The sequence below is a fragment of the Labeo rohita genome, chromosome 14 (assembly GCF_022985175.1).
Source record: "Labeo rohita strain BAU-BD-2019 chromosome 14, IGBB_LRoh.1.0, whole genome shotgun sequence".
NCBI classification, from domain to species: domain Eukaryota; kingdom Metazoa; phylum Chordata; class Actinopteri; order Cypriniformes; family Cyprinidae; genus Labeo; species Labeo rohita.
Genome location: NC_066882.1, coordinates 32,782,093 through 32,797,717, shown reverse-complemented (window position 1 = coordinate 32,797,717; position 15,625 = coordinate 32,782,093). Strand labels below are relative to the sequence as shown.

The window sequence follows — 15,625 nt, the reverse complement described above, 5'->3', positions numbered from 1 at the left end:
ATCACCTTTCTAATTATAACTCCATTCCTCTGGCCCTCCAAGAATGGAAGTTTGGGCTGGTCCATTTGTGGCCTAAACTTAGCCGCGTGTCTGCTCAGATCTGTCTGTGTCACACTGACCCTCAGCGCTACAGAGCCTTCATGTGTTTCTCTCTGTGGATACTTCACACTCCACAGGTAAGCTTCAATTACAGGAGAAATGGGGCTTTATTACAGCAGAAACATGGCACAACAAGCTGCATTAACTAAAGGGCCTCCAAACTTCTTTTGGTGGACTGATACTATACATGTGTTTGTTTGTTATTAGAATACTTACAGCAACAGCAACTGTTGTTAATGATGACATTTGGCAGAGTGTGATTTCACTTAAAATATAACATGGACAAATAAGAATTTACAGTGACTTACACTGGATTAAATGTTTAATTTGCAGACTTCTGTTGATAGGCGGCATTTGCTGTGACTTGAACACATGCTAAATATAGTGAACACCAGTTAGATAAAGTTGTCATTGGACTATATCTCAGTAAATCTATGGTTTTGGGTCTAACGTTCAGTTACACAAATGCTTTGTTCGCTTTAGCAGCGACTTTCAGGACCTAGTATTAAATTACGTTAATTTTGTCATTTCAGTGCACCAAATGAAAATCCATGTAAAATGAAGGTAGATCTGAATTGAAAAGTAAATTGTAAGTGAACTGGGTTCTCAGGACAAAAATATCATTCGTTAATGTCAGATGTCATCTGTCGTAAATATTGATATTTTGAGATATTTATTAATTACATGATCCACTGGCAAACAATACTTTATTTTTTATAATTTTACACATTTTAGCGCTTTCTTAAATTGCTTTGTACTTCATAAATGGGAGGGGAAAAGTTAAAATGTGTTACAACTAAACCGACCCCCACACATGAAAATATTTTGTTTATAAACAAAGCTTGTGCTGGAATATCTATAAGCAGGAGCTGTGAACGTTCATTAGATATATGGCAGACAGAGCACAGTTGTAACAGGCTAAAGACTACTGTAATGTGTGTGTTCTAGAGGGTTATGTTTTAAATTTACTTCCTTTATTTTTATAGTGAGTTAATTGTTATTCTTGATAAAGAACTGTGTGTATTGTAAATGTTCATATGTTGTTAAATTAACATGATTTTTTGGGGGGTATGCTAGTTTGTTAGGTTTCATGTTAGGTAATATCCAGTGTGCTCAGCTGTAATGCTATGTTATAATATAAGCTTACATTATTTTTATTTATTTTTTTTTTGTTACAAGTAATCAGTGTTAAATAAACAAACAAACAAACAAATGATATGTGCCAGCATATTTCATTTAAACGTTTAAAAACAATATCTTATTTAGCACATTAAAACTGTACTAGGGTCTTTGTCTTCATCCATTAATTGTGGAAAATAGAAATTCTATATGTAGAAAAACAATCCATGTTTATTCTGGTCAGTATAAAAGGCATAAATGTTTCAACTGTACTCAGTCAATATATTCAACAGTACGTATCAAATCGGTAACACTTTAGATGAATAACCACTATTCACTATTAATTATCTGCTCATTAGCATGCATATTGCTAGAATATTAGCTGCTTATTTGTACTTACAAAACACATATGTGACCCTGAAGCACAAAACCAGTCTTAAGTATCACGGGTATATCTGTAGCAATAGTCATCAATACATTGTATGAGTCAGAATTATCTATTTTTCTTTTATGCCAAAGATTCTATCGAAGATCATTTGTAAATGTCCAACTATAAATATATCAAAACCTCATTTTTGTAATTAGTAATATGCATTGCTAAGAACTTCATTTGGACATTTGTAAAGGCGATTTTGTAAATATTTAGATTTTTTTTTCTTTGCACCCTCAGATTCCAGATCGTCAAATAGTTGTATCTCGATCAATTATTATTATACCTATCCTAACAAACCATACATCAATGGAAATGAATTTATTCAGACTGTAGATGATGTATTAATCAGAGACTGTTTTTTGACACTTATGACTGGTTTTGTGTTCCAGGGTCACATATTAATGCATGACTATATTCTAGATCCTTTAACCCTACCCAATACCTAAACATATCAGCCTTACTTACTATCAATAAACAGTAAGTGTTCCCTAATCTAAAGTGTTGCTTTGTTGTGCCACCAGTGGTTGAGAACAGGTGACAGTCACTCCAGGAATTTACTCAAAAACACTCATTCACTGAAACAGAGACTTTGTGGTTTAGAGACGTGCATCCTGTTTAATTTGGAAATAAAGTCAAAAGTAACTGGCAGTATAGTGTCTAAAAAGTAAGCTACTAAAATATGAACTCTATTAAAGTGATATGTGACCCTAGACCACAGAACCAGTCTTATGTTGCACAGGTATATTTGTAGCAATAGACAAAAATACATTGGATGGGTCAAAATTATCGATTTTCCTTTTATGGCAAAAATCATTAGGATTTTATGTAAAGATAATGTTCAATGAAGATATTTTGTAAATTTTCCACCCTAAATATATCAAAACTTAATTTTTGATTAGTAATATGCATTGCTAAGAACTTTACTTGGACAACTTTAAAGGCGATTTTCTCAATATTTTGATTTTTTTGCACCCTCAGATTCCAGATTTTCAAATAGTATTGTCCTTTCCTAATGAACCATACGTCAATGGAAAGCTTATTTATTCCGTTTTCAGATGATGTATAAATCTTATGACTGGTTTTGTGGTCCAGGGTCACATATCATGTTCATAATCATACTGATGGTCTGATTATCAGGCTATTACCTGTGGGCTGTGAGACTGGAAACAGAAATTAATGAATTAAATGCAAAAACAATGTTTCTTTTTTTATGTTGTAAAACTTTGTAATTAATGAATGAATTCTTTCTTTTTTGCTGACTAATCAAATGGAGACCTGAGCAGTTTGGAGCAGTCCACCAGCATGAGTTTGATGGACATATCTAAGATCTTTTCTCTTCTCCAACCCAAAGAGGATGAGGAGGAAGACACCAGCTGCAGTCAGGAACTCAATCAGGCCGTGTTTAAGGATGACGACAAACTCCTGTCTGATCTCCTGTCTCAGGAAAAGTACAGGAGGTGCATCAACCACCGCAGCGGCTGGGGCGTCCCGGTCACTCCGCTGCGTACGGCCGCCTCTCAGGGTCACCTGCGCTGTCTGGAGGTGCTGCTGGCTCACGGGGCAGAGGTCGACAGCCTGGACGTCAAAGCTCAGACTCCACTTTTCACGGCCGTCGCCGGCAAACACCTGGACTGTGTTGTCGCGTTATTGAAAGCTGGCGCCGACCCTAACGGCAGCCCGTATAACAACTGCTCTCCTGTGCTCACCGCGGCCAGAGAGGGCGACCTGGACATCCTGAGGGAGCTCCTGCGACACAAAGCCGATGTAGACGTCAAGCCCAAAATGCCCGACTGGGCCTCGAACGCCACGGCCTGCCGAGGGCCGCTCTACATTTCAGCTTGTTACGGCCATCTGGAGTGCTTCAAACTGTTACTGCAGCATGGAGCAAACCCAGACTACAACTGCACTGAAGAAAAGATGCTGAGCCGGATCAAACAGCCTAAAACTGTGCTGGAGATGTGTCTTAAATACGGCTGCGGGCCCCAATACATTCAGCTGCTCATAGACTTTGGAGCAAATGTCTATCTGCCCACTTCAGTCGCAGATAAAACAACCAGACAGAATGAAGCAGTGATGCTTCTGCTCAAAGAGAGAGGTAAGTCTGCAAAACATTTGTCACAGCTACACTTGTATTTAGACTGGTTATTTCAACAACGGAGCTGTTCATAAGAAATCCTTTTTTTGCATTCAGTCTGCACTTAAATCTACTGACGTTAACGTGTCTGTGAGGGGGAGGTTTGGGTTTAGTGCATGACCTCAGTTTGCGGGGAGGTCATGCGCTATATATATATATATATATACATACATATTTTCAGATGCAAAATATTTAATGCACTATTGCAATTATTTAAGTAATGCAATTAAGTAATTTAATGCACAAACAACAAACAACAAATAAATAAATGCTTACTTACTTTTCCTTAAAACTGTTTGCATACTGAAGCTAAATCTGCTTTGATGGTTTGTAGACTACAGCAGCTTGTGGTAGCTTGTGGAATAAATGGATGTTCAACTTCTAGTGAGCTGAAAGTATGTGATAGCTCAGTATAAAAGCCACTGAATCTGTGGGAGGTGCACACTAATACAGCTTCACAGGTGTGTGTGTGTGTGTGTGTGTGTGTGTGGTCTTGTTTTTATATCCTGGTGGGGACCTAAACCTGAATACACACAGACTCATGGAGACTCGTGTCACTGTGGGGACCTAAATTGAGGTCCCCATGGGGAAACGAGCTTATAAATCATACAGAATGATGTATAAAAAAAAAAAAAAAAAAATTAGGGTTAGGGTAAGGGGATAGAAAATACAGTGTGGACAGTATAAAAACCATTGCGCCTATGGAGAGTCCCTACAAGGATAATAAACCAGACGTGTGTGTGTGTGTGTGTGTGCGCTGCTTTCATGCTGTCATTTATTCCTATGTGATTTTTAACATCAAATCCTCTCTATACGCAGTTTGTCCAAAAACACTGATGTCTCAGGCGCGACTTTCTTTATGGAAGTTCCTTCCAGTGGAAAACAAAATGTGCTGCATAGATTGCCTGGATATTCCCAAAATACTGAAGGACTATTTGAACCATGTATCTTAATTTTTCTGTTTTTCATATTTTTTCCTTCTTTTTCTCATCTCTTCTCTTTTGTGAAAAATATATCTTAAGATTTGACTAATTTAATTTTCCCTTTTTGTAAAATGTTGTATTATGTATATTATAAAATGGTCTGTATTACAAACTCTAAATGCTACAGATAATGTAGCATTTAATGGAATATTTTATTATTTTTTAATAAAATATTAATGAATATGTGGTTAATGCAACAGTGCAGTAGGTTATGTTCTTCTTTGGTTGATGTGATGTAGAGTGAATAAGGGAGGAAGATCAGCTCTGCCCTCTAATGGTTGAAAACATTACCAAAGTCTGCAGCTGAACTGCCGTCCTGCGGATCTTCAACAAAATGATTTATTTCCTGTAGTCACATCCCTGACCCGCTCTGAAGGATGAACAGCATTTTAGAAGATCTCAGAAAAAATAGTAAACCAGACTGAAATATATTTATAAAGTATATTATTCATGTGATCTTGCTGGAGTATAGGCTACTACATGTCAAATTGTTATATGCAGTTTAGTTGAATGGTGTAATAATTTAAGATGGGGAATTCTGCCTCTAGAATGTCTTCCAGTTGCCTTTTATGCTTAAACATCACTTAAAATACTTTTTTTCCCCCCCAATCATTTTGTCCTTTAACAAACATTTACTACATGATGTGCAATTTTGTTGCAGCTCCAAATATAAATGAATAAATGAATGAATAATAATAATAAAAAAAACTATTTGTTATAATAGTCAAGTCCACTTAATTATACAGTGCTTTCCACAATTCACATTGTTAATGTGACATCTGTGAGGTGTAGTGACAGCCTAATTATTTTTATTTTATTTTATTGTATTTTACTTAGTTTAGATCTATTTTCCTCAAAAAGTGCCTCATTTCCGTATTGCCAGCAGAGGTCTCTGTTACCACAGCAGTGATCATTATTTACCATAGTAACTCTGATCAGTTGATTGTTAAATACGCTGCTCTTCCTCTCACATGCATTATTGAAATCTGTTAACAGTTCATTTTCCTTTGTGTCTATACCACTTTATTACTGTATTATGTGTATTATATACAAGTGTCCCATATGTCATGCATTGTGAAGGATACATGTTTGCCATTAAAACATTAATCTTGGTTTCATCTAACTTGGTATTTGTCAGACAACAATAAGATGCTGTTTTATAAAAGAAAATCATTTCAGCACTTCTCAGTCATTTCTTTGGTTGAAATGAGTTTGATGTTGTGTTTTATTCAATGGCCGAGGTATGGAGGCTGGGACATCCCATGATAAGAACATCTCTGATAATATGAAGTCTGGTATGAAAGAAATCCAGTGGCCTGCAAAAGCAGACACCAACACCGGTGGGAAGAAATGAACTGCTTGACCCCAAGCCAGGGCCCATCGTCTGACAGCAGTGCACTTCTTTCTTGTTTCTGCTTCCATGTTTCGAGATCTAGTGGGAAGACTTTCCAGAAAAACGGAAGCTGTTACAGAAGCAGAAATGTTCACTAAGAGGTTCACTCAGTACACAGTCAGTAAATCATTTCTACATGAACATCACACAGGGGTGTTAAATCATGGATGAGGAGACGGAGAGTCCAGGGTGGAGATGGAAAGTCTTATTAATGTCATTAATGACATTTGTCATTTTGGAACAGAAGATGACCCTCCTCAGAAAGTTACAATTCTGTAAAATGTCACTGAACAGTGATGCATTCAGTGATTTTGCCCTCAGCTGAAATACTGGAGTATCCTGTTCATCAGAAGATGGTGTCAATAGTGTAGCAGCTGTGTGGAATGCTAATGCTATGGATTTATGTCAGTTTGTTTCTTCTCTCTTTGGAGAACCATGTCTATGTAGTAGCAGTATCAGTTTAGCCATATGGATGATGCTGCATTTCAGATTTAATAGACATCTGGCAGCAATGGTGATGGTAGGCAATCTTGGCCCCTGGATTATAGTTAGTAAGATCAAGACATAGTTGTAGCTACAGATGTGCCTGAAGCTGAATACCTACCCACTGAATGATAGGAAAAAATAACACAGTCAGTATTGGTGTCAGCTAGATAACAGATGAGTCAGAGGACATACAATATTATTGTCACACCCCTGGACTATTAGTGTTGGTTTTTCCCTCATGTGTCCATATATGGTTGTTCCTGTTCCTGTCCTCGTCAAGTCATTATTAGTTAATCACCATCACCTCTTTGTGTGTCATTAGCACCCTTTGGAAGTTGTTTGAGCTCAATGCTTTGTGTCCGGTCTCGTCAATGTGCGTGTGTTTCTACCCTCCTGTTGTGGATTTACCTGTGGATTATAATAAAGACTTTATCTTTGACCTTCGTCTTCGTTCGCCCCTTTCTCACACGTTACGTGACAATTATACATAAAATTTGAAAATAAATACGCAACAAGTCTGTGAAGTGAATGAATGTAAACTATGAATGAAATGAGTGCATATCACATACTTATTAGCTGTCTAATACTAATACTAAATTATTAGTTATCTTTACTTAGTAGTTATACTTACTAGGTTTTATTAAGTTACAGCTAATTTCAAGGCAAATAAAACAATTTACTTACTGCTTTAGTGACACTTACTTAAAATATTCAAGTATCCACAAAGGAACCAATGACATTAATACACCAGTGAGAGGCAGCGGTGCACTAAAATGCTGCTAATGTGCAACATAACAATAGAAGAAGAAAAGGGGGAAAAAAGAAAAGGTTTTGAGGAGGGGCAATTCTTAGTCTTTTTATGCATTTCCTCCACTTCAGAAGTCATCTTTTTCTAGTTGCATTTACTCGTTTCCCAAAGTCATCTTGAATGTTGAATTGTCAATAGGACTGACAAATCTGCGAGAACATCTAAATTCCTAAAATATTTTTTTGTTTGAACTCACCATTATAGTGGTTAGTGATCCCTTTGATCGGGCACTTGGAACTTCATTAAAAAATGTTATAATTCTCTTTCTATTGATGCAACGGTGCAATATGAAATCACAGTTATTAGGTTTCAAAAAAAGAGAAAAAAATAAATGGATTGTTTCTAAAAGGTGATTTAATATTTTATTAATTAATTAGCTAGTGTATTTTCTGTGTTGATTAATGAGTTTTTATGATTGTATTGCTTTTCATAAACACTTCATTAAACTTTTAATTGGGTTGATATAATCCTTTAATATTTGTGGCAATATCCTGCAATCAAACAAACTTGAGTTTCTCACAGACATAGATTCAATTTTATTTATTTTTATTAACTGTAACAATAAACATTTTATTTGCTCTTGTTGTGCTACTACTGACTCTCAGTGTTCCTCAGATCACAGATTCAATTAAAGGGGTCATCGGATGCTCATTTTCCACAAGTTGCTATGATTCTTCAGGGTCTTAATGAAAAGTCTATAATATACTTTGGTTAAAAATTCCCAACGGTTGTGTAAAACAACACCCTTTTTACCTTGTCAAAATCAGCTCCGCAATAATCATCTCATTCTGGTCGAGGCTGCTTTAAATGCAAATGAGCTCTACTCGTCCCGCCCCTCTCTTCTCTCTGTGGAGTGACGAGCCTGTTTACTTTAGCCGCGTTTAGCCGCTAAACTTGCACATTATTAGGAAAGGCAGTCGCAAAGATTCATAAAAAAACCCCTTATACTCACGTCTGCTGTAAGTGAAGCTGGATCACGAATGATTCGCGTGAACATAGACGGATATATGTAGATCGGGAGGCGCATTCCCTTCACAAACAAACGTAATCCACTGCATCTTCAGCTGCTCAGATGTCGGGAGTAAATGACGACCACTATGTTCATTATTACATCCAGTAACACAACACCTCAATCGCTCAATTCTTGTCTAACTTACATCCCTGCTCCGGCATCGAAACAAAAGAGGTCGGACTGTTACAGCTGATCTGAGGTAAGAGCTCATGTCAATCAACTATGGTGGGAGTGGCCTCTGCTGGTGTGACAGCACAATGACAGGCATCTGAGAACGGCTCGATTTGAAAAAGGGGATATTATTTTTACAGATTAATTAAAAACCACTGCATGGATTTTCATCATTATAGCGTAGATTTGTACATACACTGACAACACACATTAATGTTCAAACAACATGAAAAAGTGAACTTAGCATCCGATGACCCCTTTAAGTTAAAAAAAAAAAACTTAAATTGTGTAAATTGAACTCAAAAAAAGTAAGAAATACTTTTAATATATTAGTAGATTTAATTAAATTACGCTTAATACAATTAAGTTAAGATTACTTAATTGAATTAAGGCAACAAGTTAATTTAATTTAAGTTCATTTAACAATTTAAGTAAACTTAACAAATGACTTTTTACAGTGTACAAGGCATATTTGTTACATGAAAACAATGAAGGGAACAGAATTACATTTAAAAACATGATGTAATTTGATGAGCTCCCGCCCATTTCCACTTTTTCTCCAAATAGATATAAAAATAATTTTGAGATTACCACAGATACAGATACTGGCTCTGCTGCAAACCCCTAGCATGTGATTTAAACAGCTGATTTAATGATGATTCCTTTGATCTTAATTGAACTTTAAATTTATAAAACTGAAAGTGCATTAGATAAAGAGCAAGAGAGCAGGAAATGGACTGGCATCACAGAACAACACAACCTCCCACTGCAACAATAAACAACACAAATCATATCCTGCTGTAAAAAAAAACCTTGGTTAGTAGTCCTTGGTTTACTGACATTACAACCTCGTTTGTGTCCCACAATGCCAAATTTAAAAAAATAATAGACTGATTAGAGCAAAGCTGAAGTTTCAACAGCTCCAGTCTGTAAATGTTCTTTCCAGCCAATTTTACCAAGCACTGGACATTATGATGAATGAATGCACATGTCAGGAGAATTCAAATTTTGTTAAGTTGTCAGACATAAGAGCGAGAATGTATAAATACCTTTCAAAAAGAATCAAGATTAAGATCTGTCACCATATAATATGAGTATTTTCATTTCTACTATTTATAGCACTTGATAGTCTTTTAACTCCATCATAGGACAATTACTGGTGAAACGGTTTGAGGTTTTCTGTTGTTGTTGAGGCTGCACTATCAGACTTCTGATCTGTGTCACAGGAAACTAAGGAAGAAGGCAATTGTTCTACAAGATAAAAAGTGATGACATCACACGAGGTGCTTTCTGAACAGCAGTTTGAAACAGAGAGATTATACAGAACAAACATCAACACGCTAGTTAAGAGAATGTGTTTTAATTTCGACTCGTGATAACTGTCCCGCTGTCTCACCCTCTTCCCCTTTTCCCAACTCATTCGCATCAGAGTTTAGTCTTGCCTTTGGTTTTGAAAAACAAAAAGTAAAGGAGGGCTTTCTTATCCAGGATGTGCATTGTGACAGAAATGGATAGCAGGAAAGCTGCCTGCTCATGCACAGGAAGTGGGCTGAACGTGAGGCGCTTGGAGAATGTTTTATGGTCTTTCATCTTCCTTAGGTAAAAACGCTCGTGAAGGAGAGTCGATGCCAATAAAAGGCCTTTGAATGCGTGATATGTACGTTCGATACGTATGCGGCGCGCCAGCGACACGTTTCAGAGGATGAAATGGCTATTGTGGCCGTGTCGTGTTGACAAACTGGAGCGTACTGACTCACAAGGGGAAAGAAAACCCAATTGTCTTTCCCTCACAATGGTGCAGCACAGACAGAAGGGAAAGAGTGTACGGGGCAGATATTTACATGCTGTCAGCCAGGCTTCCTGTCTTTGTCAAGCTTAAAGCATTTTTTCAGTCACTTGTGTAAGATCCTCTCTTTCCTGTGTAGAGCAGGAAAATGCCATGTGATTACAGTAGTACCAAAACAGGACAAAAAGGAAGTGTTTAAAATAGGCCCTCAAACTTTGACCCCACGTTTTGTGTATTGTGTCCATTTACCATGTAGACTGCGACGCTCGTCCCCGCACCGACAAACTTATTTGCCATTGAATTCGGTTTAAAGTGATTTCAAATTCACGTTCGATTCCTAATGTAAAAACGACTGACACAGCTCAATATCGAGCTCCATTTGGAGCTGGAGCCTTTGTAGTTGCAGTGGACGAGTGGCAGAAATAACTGGATCATGACTTCAAACTTAATGAGAGGAACTGGGCGTGTGTGTATGTGGCGTCTGCTCGGTCTCTGTGGGGCATCAGGCTGCGAAAAACCCTCTCCTGCTCCTGAAGAATGCTGTGGATTAACAGTCGGACAAATCGTTTTACTGGATATCCATTTCTGATGTCAAAGGATTCACACAGAATGTTTTCTGTTCATTTATGAGACAAACACTCTACTTTGGTAAGTGTTTTTTTTTTTTTTTTTTTTTTTTGGGGGGGGGGACCAATTCTCACTATTAACTTTTGACTTGTTAAACTCCTAATTTTCTGTTTATTAATAGTTAGTAAGGTAGTTGTTACGTTTAGGTAAGCAGCGGATTAAGGGATCTAAAATATAGTCAAGCAGAATAAGACATCAATATATACTTTTAAAGTACTAAGCAACAGTCAATGTACTAGTAATACGCATGCTAATAAGTAAATAGATAATAGTGAGTATTGGTTCTTAAAAAAGTGTTACCGAAAATTTGAATAGAACTAGGGTTTGAAATCACACTTCTTTATGTTAGCCATAATTTCTTTTATATTCAATTTGTAGTCAGTAATATATATATATATATATATATTATGTTCACCAAGGTTGCACTTATTTTAATCAAAAGTACAGTCAAAAACTTTAATATTTTGAAATGTTTTGGAATTTTTGGAATTTTTTGGTCCCACTTTATATTAAGTTGCCTTAACTACTAGGTGCTTACACTGAAATTAATCATTTGATACAATGCACTTATTGCGTACATAAATATATTTACATTGTACTTAGATTTTAAAAACACCTGCATGTAATTACATCTGTAATTAATTTCTGTAATTACATTTATAATTACACTGTTGACTCATCCTTTAGACCTTAACTCACCCTTAAACCTACCCATACCACCAAACCTGTCCCTAACCTTACCCATATCCCACCTCAATAGCAACAAAATTGTTTTGCAATCCAATATGAACACATTAAGTACATTGTACTTATTTTTGATGTATGTACATAATAGTTAAGGCCACTTAATAGTGAGACCAGAATTTTTAATTGGTTTTAGTTATTTATTTATTTATGTATTTATTTTATTTATTTGTTCACATCTGAAAACAGTTCATGAATAGTATAACACTGTGTTTCTTAATGAATAATGTAATACTTGATACAGTGTGTGATTTTTTCAGGATTCTTCAATGAACAGAAACTTTGAAGAACAGCATTTATTTCAAATTGAAATGTTTGTAACATTGTACTATACATGTCACTTAAATGTGTCCTTGCTGAATAAAAGTAGCAATTTCTTTCCAAAAAAAAAAAATAAATAAAAATAAAATACAAAAAAAATCTTACTGACCACAAGCATTTGAACAGTAGTGTATTGCTTGTTTGTGTGTGGGTGGCTGAGTGTAATTAAGCTACATAGTTGTCTATGTAATTAAAACTAGAGACTTTCAGTTATCAGCTACCAGTCTATTTATAAATGATGCAGGAGAAAGTAAACATGATCCATGGTAGGCAGACTGCTGCATTTAATTCATTGTGGACATGGTTTTGGAACAAGTGAAGTATTTGTGTTTGTCTTTAATGTGACTTTATTAGACTAGAGAGTCTACCTATCTTTTGGGGCAGTCATGGCCTATTGGTTAGAGAGTCAGATTTGTAACCCCAAGATCACAGGTTTGAGTCCTGGTTCCAGCAAAGACTGTAGGTGGGGGAAGTGAAAAAATGGCTGCTCTGGGTGTGTGTTCACTGTGTGTGTGTTAGTTCAGTCCTCACTGCTGTATGTGTGTGTGTGCATTTGAATGGGTGAAATGGAGAGCACAAATTCTGAGTATGGGACACTATATTTGGCCACACGTCTTGTTTTTTCCTTTCCTTCCTCTCCCATTAGACATGATTGAATGCCATCTGAATGTAAAACAGTAAATAGATCATTTGCTAAATAACTTAGGTTACATTAGACACATTAATTTTCCATAGCATGTGTTTTTGTTTTATCACAGATTTTCTCCATGACACTAAAAATGATGCTACCTAAGCTGGACACGTGACATCTTGTTTTAAAATGCAAGAGGATGGATAGCGCAACCAGCCCCGCGTCAGAGACTGGTCTTTCCAATGGATTTGTCAATAGCGTGTTCAACGTTTCGGTTGACGAAGACAGCAAAACTGAGATCTCATGGATTCCGGAGTGCAATTCCTCCGACTCCATTATTCCCTGTCAGACCCTCAGGAGAGAAAAACAGGAACCCATCCGGCGCTCCAGGACGGCGGCCATCTGGAGGATCCTGCAGCGCCGCAAGGCCCCCTCTGACCTGGACAGGCGACCTCACTCCGTCATCCTCCCAGGTGAAGCGTCCTTTCTCAAACTGTCGATCACAAACAAGGTGAGGTCCTTCAAGAAATTAAAGTCCCCGTCTGTTTTTAGAGGCAAAGCTAGTAAGACTTCTGATTCCAAGTTCAACATTGACCTGAAAGACGAGGCCGATGATGTGTACATGTGCAAGGACTCTCCTTCTTCGGAGTTCAAGCACGTGTTTAAGAATAAAGCCAAGAGACATTCATTCGCAGGACACACCGCAGACTTCTACTGTTCGTTTGAGGAAATCGACCCCGCTGGAACCCCAGAGAACGTCCAGCAGGAGACCAAGGACACCGTTAGCAACCAAAATGGGTGCAGGCTGTCAGAAAGGGTCGTTTATACAAAGAAATCTCACCCCAACTTTTCAAACTACAACAATTTGTCTGCGACGGAACAGGACGACTCCTGTGGGAAGCAAAGCCTCAAGATACCTCAAAGAAGACGATGGTCCAGGGGGGGAGATGTTTTGAACTACTTGAGAAGAATTTCCCTTAAGGGAAAAGGAGGTCAGACTTTGGCAGAGAGTAGTTTTGAGTCGATGAATACCTTGGACAAAACCATTGATTCTGACTACGGCTCGGTCAACTTCGAACTGGTCAAAGATTTGAACTCTGCGCCTGAACAAACAGGGATTGATAACAAAAGCAGCCATTTCCGAGGCCTTCTCCGATTTTTCAACACGGTGGCTGAGACGGCAATGAAATGGAGAAACTCGTCCCGCTCATTCTCCCCCCCTGAAGACCAGCAGTCGCCTGTCGCTTTGAGAAAGACGCAGCAGTCAGGAGAGTTCGTGCCTTTGACAGTCAGGAGCGAGCAGAAAGCCGATACCTCAGTTCACGGTAAACCTACATTATCTACGGACATGTGCAAGGCGGTCTCGCCTGTCAACGACATGGTGGAGTGCTCTCCTCGTGTGGTGCTGAAGGCCTGGAGAACATGCCCAGACTCTCCGAGAGATAGCAACTCGCTGTGCAATAACTCGGATGAATCGCAGTCTCAGATCAGCTCGACTCACATCTCTCTAGCCACCATTGAGAGCCACCCGAGATGTGAAGAACCAGAGCCACTAAAGGAGACACAGTCTGACTTTGAAAACACAGCGATCCCGAATCACTTATCTAGCAAAGCTGTTGATGGAAACCAAGATGTTTGCACGGATAGGAAAAAAATGAACTGCCCGGAGGATATATTTAAGGTAATATAAGCTGGTTTGAATGGTGACTTTTTGAGTGCTTTCAACATCCAAGTTGTTTAATCATAAAGTAAACAAGAAATGACTTCACAACCCATATTACCATATTCCCATATTGTCCATTGATAGCTGACTGGATGGTGAAACATGGTTTCTGTGTCAGGTGATTAGACAGGGTTGACAATTGGTTCAGCTGAAAAGTCTTTTCTTGGAAAGTCAACAAAAAATGTCTTTTTGATTTCGTGTTGACTTTAAAGAAGCATTTCAAAAGAAGAATATCCAAAATACTGCTGAGTGCTTATTGTCATTCTAAAAAGGTTAGATTGCTATTAAATCACTACTAACTTGTTTGCACAACTCTATAATATTGCAGCCAATAAAAGATGTGTTTTAAAAGGTGATCATAACAATGGTAAAGATTTGGCCATATTATTATTATTATTATTATTATTATTAATAATAATAATAGCTGTACCAGATTTGTGTAGAGCAGGAATAGCTCCAGTCCTGGAGGGCCACTGTCCTACTCCAACTTTAATTGAAAACAAATCTAATCAAAATCTTCAGGATTACTTGAAAATCACAAGCTGGTGTGTTTGACTAAGAATGGCGTTAAACTGTGGAGGACAGTGGCCCTGGAGGACTTGCCTATTTATAATGTAGAGTGCGTTAATCCTAAACCAACCCAAGTAATAATCTCATGCAGAATTACCTGTGGCATCTTCCGCTTGTAACTTTACATTAGTAATTGATTAACGACTAGTTGACTAGTTTTGTGTAAATCCAGCAGTGGCAGCCTAGTAGTGAGTCACGGGTCTGCATTTTCTAGTTGGTTTTAGTGAGTGTGGCATTGTCTTTGTTCATTCTGCAGGGGAAATCTGACTAAATCTGACTGATGTTTTCGACCAATTGTTCAAACTTCAAGTTCTAATTATAATAACTACTATGAGACATTAGCAATGGATCTTTATTCTTCTTATGAGGGCAGTTTGGTCCGGGTCCGTTTTCATGGTTTGTCTAAATTTAAAGTTAAACTAGAAAATGGCACTTTTTGAGCCTAAATATTCGATTTCAACATGTGGACGGGACTGCAATATCCCCTATTCTGCTAATTCTTTAAACAAAGATCAGCCCATGCTACCATCAGATCTTCAGTTCTGTGATACAGAATAATGGAAAACGCTTCAGTGTTATAATCAA

The 15,625-nt window shown here is 37.6% G+C and overlaps 2 protein-coding genes across 8 annotated transcripts in view; both read left to right on the top strand.

Annotated features, from left to right (window-relative positions):
- Positions 1–81: 81 nt before the first annotated feature.
- On the top strand, positions 82–6,982 carry asb12b (ankyrin repeat and SOCS box-containing 12b). The gene is made up of 3 exons (XM_051128092.1): positions 82–176; positions 2,925–3,746; positions 4,605–6,982. The coding sequence occupies exons 2-3, from the start codon at positions 2,954–2,956 to the stop codon at positions 4,736–4,738; spliced, it is 927 nt and encodes a 308-aa protein (XP_050984049.1). The 5' UTR covers positions 82–176; positions 2,925–2,953; the 3' UTR covers positions 4,739–6,982.
- Positions 6,983–10,658: 3,676 nt separating this feature from the next.
- The window catches only part of arhgef9b (Cdc42 guanine nucleotide exchange factor (GEF) 9b), a 35,887-nt gene continuing 30,920 nt past the window's right edge, over positions 10,659–15,625 (top strand). For 4 of the 7 annotated variants that reach the window (XR_007829090.1, XM_051128044.1, XM_051128048.1 and 1 more), the window contains exons 1-2: positions 10,660–11,072; positions 12,875–14,428. Coding sequence is in view for 6 of the 7 variants with exons in the window: in XM_051128044.1 (XP_050984001.1) it covers positions 12,947–14,428 (1,482 nt within the window). In the remaining variant the exon portion in view is untranslated. Of the gene's footprint in view, positions 11,073–12,874; positions 14,429–15,625 lie in introns of all 7 variants that reach the window. The other 3 variants (XM_051128047.1, XM_051128045.1, XM_051128046.1) reach the window with 2 other exon arrangements.